This window comes from Apostichopus japonicus, chromosome 6, assembly GCF_037975245.1.
Source record: "Apostichopus japonicus isolate 1M-3 chromosome 6, ASM3797524v1, whole genome shotgun sequence".
In the NCBI taxonomy this organism is placed as follows: Eukaryota; Metazoa; Echinodermata; class Holothuroidea; order Aspidochirotida; family Stichopodidae; genus Apostichopus; species Apostichopus japonicus.
In genome coordinates, this window is record NC_092566.1 from 7,954,510 (window position 1) to 7,960,509 (window position 6,000).

Below are 6,000 nucleotides of genomic sequence, written 5' to 3' on the forward strand. Positions count from 1 at the left end.
GTCTATAGAAGGTTTATTGATTATCAATCAAAGTTCAAGCTCAAATAAACAATCTGCAATTAATAACATCTGATATAAAATTCTGAAACTATATATCCACCGAGGTGTAAATTTCATGATATTTTGTAGTAATGTACTTGTTTTTCCCTTCTTTTTTGTGTACAGATGTCCTGACCAATACTGGGGGAAAAGATGCGAATTATTCATGTATCAAACAGGTCAAAATAACAGCGGAGATCCCACACCCTTTGTCATTCTTGGTTGCATGTTCGCATTCATTTTCTTTCTTTGTGTCATCGTTGTAGTGTTATACCTCAGGAAAGGGTACGTTCAAAGATCATGGACGAACAGTTCATGTACACACTTGATTTTTCATAGAGTAAGAATTCACTTTGCGAAAGTGTCCAGCATGATCACTCTTTAGAGGATTGAAATTCAATTCTTAAAACAAAGAGTGACGTCACGTCAGTTTTTCACTCCATAACGAAGAGTTGCAGAGTCATTTCAATCTACAACAGAGTGTTATTTATAAGTATTCACTCTGAGGAGAAGATTGAAGTCACTCCTCGTAGGTGTGATCATTCCCGACACTCTCTAAGAGTGAATTCTCACTCTAAGTTGGAATTAAGTGTGTACTTTGTTCGACAGTTTCGTTTGCTTTTTCAAATATTTCTGTTTGATAATTTTGAGTTTTCTGCATATAATTGTGCTATATACATACTATATACATATATCTATATATATCTATATCATATTTGTGTAATTGTAATTGTCATGCGTCGGAAACTCCACAAAAGTGAAAAGACTTCTAGCCTCCACCGGGATTCGAACCAGCCCACCCCCCCCCCTTTCAGCTTTATATGTTTTGTATATTAATGTCAATTTTACATTTCACTGAAATATTATATGCAAAGTATGTCGGTCCAATTAACTAAAAAGTCCAACCACATTGAGGTTTAAATGATTTATACTTTTCAGTCTTTGGTATCTTTTATAATCATAATCTTAATTTCTAATTGATTGAGAGCATATAGACTTTCAATTTAGTTATGTTATAAATTACTTACTAATTTCAATCATTTAGACTGAAACGTGATCAATTTGAATGTAGCAGTTCAATCCACGTGGATTTCTTTGAGAGTTCCGACCAGTAAATTATGTGTTCATTGTCCATATAACAAAGCATGCTTATTATTTTTATGATTAGTCTTTTCTATATATCTTTTTGCTCATGGTCTATACCTCAAATTCCACCCCAACCATCCCGCTCTGTTTATTAAGAGGATAATTTTTGGGGAAACTAATTTAATACCATAACTTTTACCTTTTACGAATTACAGTAAAATATAGACGGCAAATAACACAGTCCATTTCATTTTCAATCATATAGGAAAACGGTCAAAGGCTCATCAAGGCTTAGTGGAGATGTGGAATCGCTTGATCAAGAAACGTTTTCAATTGACAGCAATCAAAACACCAAAACACAAGAACAGTCTCGGCAAGAGGTAAGCAAAGTAAACCATCAGATAAACGGTATTTTTTACCGCTTTATATAGATAAATGTAAGACCCGTATGAAGGATTTCACAGGGGTGGGGGGGGGGGAGGGTTGGGGTAATATTTGACCCACCAGAAATACTCCCTTAATTTCGAAGGGTGAGAATTTCACTCTTCTGCTTCTTTTTTTGTGTCTAGGATGATCACTCGTTTGAAGAGTAGATTTCACAAAAATGGACAAGCAACGGGAGGCTTCACCCCCCCCCCACCACCACCACCCCCAAGCCACCCCGCTTTTCCCCAATGGGCTGTAATACCCCGTCTTTACCTAACAATGACAAGTATACATATGCATTAGTGTCTTTATTGACAAAAGCTTTCTTATTTTCTAACGTTCTGCTTTCTCTCTCTCTTGACAGGGTAATGACACGACGAAACCTAACAGCATTTCTAATAACGAGATGGAGAATGTTGGTGCAGAGAAATATGAAGTTTGCGAAACTTCACCGCTAACTTCAGACTGTCATACGACGTCATCACCTGTGTCTAGCGGCACTTTAAACTCTAAGGAGAGTACGGTATGACGAAAATTAAATGAATAAAGAATATAGAGGTATAAAGACTGACTGCGGCGTGTACCATATGGCAGATATTATAACTGGAGGTACGATACTGGTTAAATATATATATATATATATATTTATATATGACATTATGATGACGTCATTCGCTAGCTTGTTCATGGATTCACAGGCTATGTTCGCGGACACCTGACCCCATGTTGTTGCCATGGTTACACAGGGTTATGGTTGTCTCAGTAGTTGATCCGCCAGTTACGGTACTAAGCCAATCACATCTTGAGCTACATAGTTTCTCTTTGTTTATAAAACATGAAGGAACTTGTTATTATTTATTGTATTCTTTTCTTTTCAAGTTTTCAGAAAAAGAAAAAAAAGGATAATATTTAAAAAAAAATCTTGCCTACGTGGCAAGTGAATTTCTTTTGTATGAACGTTCTTTTCAACGTATTTTGCGTACTTCGGTTTAAACGCCATTACGTATTTATTTATGCAAATAGTTTCATTTCTAATGTGTTTCATATGTCAACTAGTTAATAGTTGTTGTTTTTGTCTTTTAAAAACACATCATTGTTTGTAGCGATGTTGTCACTCGATAGATTCACTTTTTTGGAGGCATTTTATAAGTTGCCGTAAAAAATCTTCTTTTTTAGAATTATTTTCTAAAGCAAAAATTCAACAAAATACTGTAAGTAGTCAAATTTAATATGGTTAGCCTAACAGTGCCAAATATCTTTTCAAAAATTATCCTCGAAATTGTAAAAAAAACATGATTTTGAAAATCATGTGTTACAAAGTAATAGAAATATAAAAAAATATATAGTTTATTGAGATCCTCATTATATCTACACTTAGCTTTAACCAGTTAAATAAAAAAAAATATGGTACATGTGGTTCACTAGATAACCACTCAAAACACGTATAAATTTCATCAGATTATTATCAGGATAAAGATAGATATTTTTGCGTACTTTTGTGTGTAAAATGTGTAGATATCTGTACGCAGAAGGATCTTTGACCACGTAAATCTTCAGCTTCCGTAGAAAAGTTGTAGACAACTATTATATAGGTTTGTCGGATACCATGAGGAAGGACTTCTCGATATCTTTTCCTGTTGTAATTCCAGTGAGTATGACATTAAATGTCAGCTGGAAGTCTCGGCTGTTAGCAGGAAACGGTATAAAGCTTACGGTATATTGTTTTGTACTATTTAATAACCAATCATAATGGCACCAAAAAAAACAAAAAAACCGGTGATCTTAAAGGAATCCAGTCTCTACAATATTTACGAAATATTATTACTATTTTTTGGGCATTTAACTTTGAAATAATGAATTTAATTCATCACAAAATACTGAAAACAAATATAGTTATGTGACGAGGAGGGGGGGGGGGGGGTGGAGGTTTGTGAAACAATCGGGTGATTATAGAGAATTGTAGTTTGCTAGGGGGAACAACGTCTTTTTCATTCTTAAAAGACACATATTTGGGACTATGAGGAGATACCGAGTGTATGTAAGTGCTATTAAAGTTGGGGCCTATAAGGCACGGAAGTAAATCGGGCGATTTCGAGAGGATAAGCTTATACTTGAGCCTCATATGGGATAAGAGTTGCTGTCGTGATCATTATTTGGGTTTCACTCTCCCTTTAACCGGTTTTGGGTGATGGTATACATCCTGTTAGTTGTTATGTTATAACTTTCTGCTTTCGTGATGGATCATGTCAAACTTCTATACGTTTTCTGTGTACATTATTAAAGCTATTCTCTTACATTCGTGTATTTATATATATATATATATATATATATATATATATATATATATATATATATATATATATATATATATATATATATATATATATATAATTCCGGCGAGAATAGTAAAGTACAATTCAACAAATTTCTGATCAACGTGAATTATACATATATATATATAGATATATTATTAGTTCACGTTTGAAGGAAATTAGAGACAGTGTTATAAGTTATGTTGAAATTAACTTTACAAAAAAAGGTCACTGTTAGGGGGAAATGATAGAAATAAGACTCGTAATTGTATCAAGAGTCGTCGTTGTGTGCAAATAACGATTATTATGGAACAGAGAAACAAAATATGATTTTATATTTTATAACAATTTAGTCAAAAATGTTTAACAAAATGCCAAGGTTTGTTACCCTATATGGGAGTCTTGACATTACCACGAGACTCTCCTGTGCAGTTTGGGCATTTTCGCATTTTCTTAATTTTATTTTTGATGTTAAGTAACCACTATCCGCCTGCAGTTGCATAAGACTATACAACATGCACGTGATGTCATCGCATTACCTCTGGGTCGTTAATCAACGACGGGAGAGCAATATTAGCAATGCAAATGAATTCAATATTATTCCTACTTAAGACTTCACAAGAAGCACTTAGTGACGTCACTAAAATTTTACGACTGTAACTTATCTCCGGGTGGGTAAAATTGATGTCATGTACTGCCTCCATTTCGGAAGAAATCAATCATAAATCTTTAAAAAAAACTATATATATTTAAAAAGAAAACACGAAAAATAAAACAGGGGATAAAGGTTTGAACAGATTCTCGTATTTAAACTTTATAGACTGCTAGCAAACTATTGTTTTCCAATGGAAAGTAAATGTATGCCTAATAGAATGTTCGTGTTCTCTCTCAAAGAGGCAAATTTTAATTTAATATATATTTTTTGAGTATTAAAGTTATTGCTATTATGTTTATTCATCTTATACGTAAGGAACATATCCGTTTCTGATATATCGAAATATATTACTTATTTCATCTTCTTCGTTTTATATTGTTTAGTAATAAGCCGAATGAACGAAATTAATCTTCTTTTTGTAGCAAGATGCAATATTAAATAAAGTCATCTGAAATATATACTTAATCACAAAATGTATTTATCATTGCCTAATTGTCTCTTTGTGTTCAACGTACATTTTCAAACAATTCAATAAAAATATTTGTTTCATACAACTATACACAACTCTAAACAGTAACACCGTCACCCCTCCCCTCCTCTCTATCTGGTTCCACTCTCCCGTGTAATGTAAACACCATGCACCTATATAACTTTTCATTAGTGAAATGAGGGTAGAAAGGAGAATAGATGTGTATTTATTTCCAAAGTAACATATGCCCCAACCACTCAAAAGAAATGATCAAAACAAAAAGTTTCACAATAGTATTATACAATAGTATTATACAATAGTATTTTACAATAGTATTTTACAATTGTATTTTACAATAGTATTATACAATAGTATTTTACAATAGTATTTTACAATTATATTTTACAATAGTATTATACAATAGTATTTTACAATTGTATTTTACAATAGTATTATACAATAGTATTTTACAACAGTATTAAAACAATAGTATTATACAATAGTATTTTACAATAGTATTATACAATAGTATTTTACAATAGTATTTTACAATAGTATTTTACAATTGTATTTTACAATAGTATTTTACAATTGTATTTTACAATAGTATTTTACAATAGTATTTTACAATTGTATTATACAATAGTATCATACAATTGTATTATACAATAGTATTTTACAATTGTATTTTACAATAGTATTTTACAATAGTATTTTACAATTGTATTTTACAATAGTATTATACAATAGTATTTTACAACAGTATTAAAACAATAGTATTATACAATAGTATTTTACAATAGTATTATACAATAGTATTTTACAATAGTATTTTACAATTGTATTTTACAATAGTATTTTACAATAATATTTTACAATAGTATTTTACAATAGTATTATACAATAGTATTTTACAACAGTATTAAACAAATAGTATTATACAATAGTATTTTACAATAGTATTATATAATAGTATTATACAATAGTATTATACAATAGTGGTTTACATTAGT

At 31.2% G+C, this 6,000-nt stretch overlaps 1 protein-coding gene across 3 annotated transcripts in view; it reads left to right on the forward strand.

Moving 5' to 3' along the window:
- The window catches only part of LOC139968850 (uncharacterized), a 30,696-nt gene extending 25,701 nt beyond the window's left edge, over window positions 1-4,995 (forward strand). For all 3 annotated transcript variants that reach the window (XM_071973394.1, XM_071973395.1, XM_071973396.1), the window contains exons 3-5: window positions 166-324; window positions 1,391-1,505; window positions 1,916-4,995. In XM_071973394.1, the coding sequence (XP_071829495.1) occupies window positions 166-324; window positions 1,391-1,505; window positions 1,916-2,080 (439 nt within the window). In that variant the 3' untranslated portion in view covers window positions 2,081-4,995. The remainder of the gene's footprint in view (window positions 1-165; window positions 325-1,390; window positions 1,506-1,915) is intronic.
- Window positions 4,996-6,000: the final 1,005 nt, after the last annotated feature.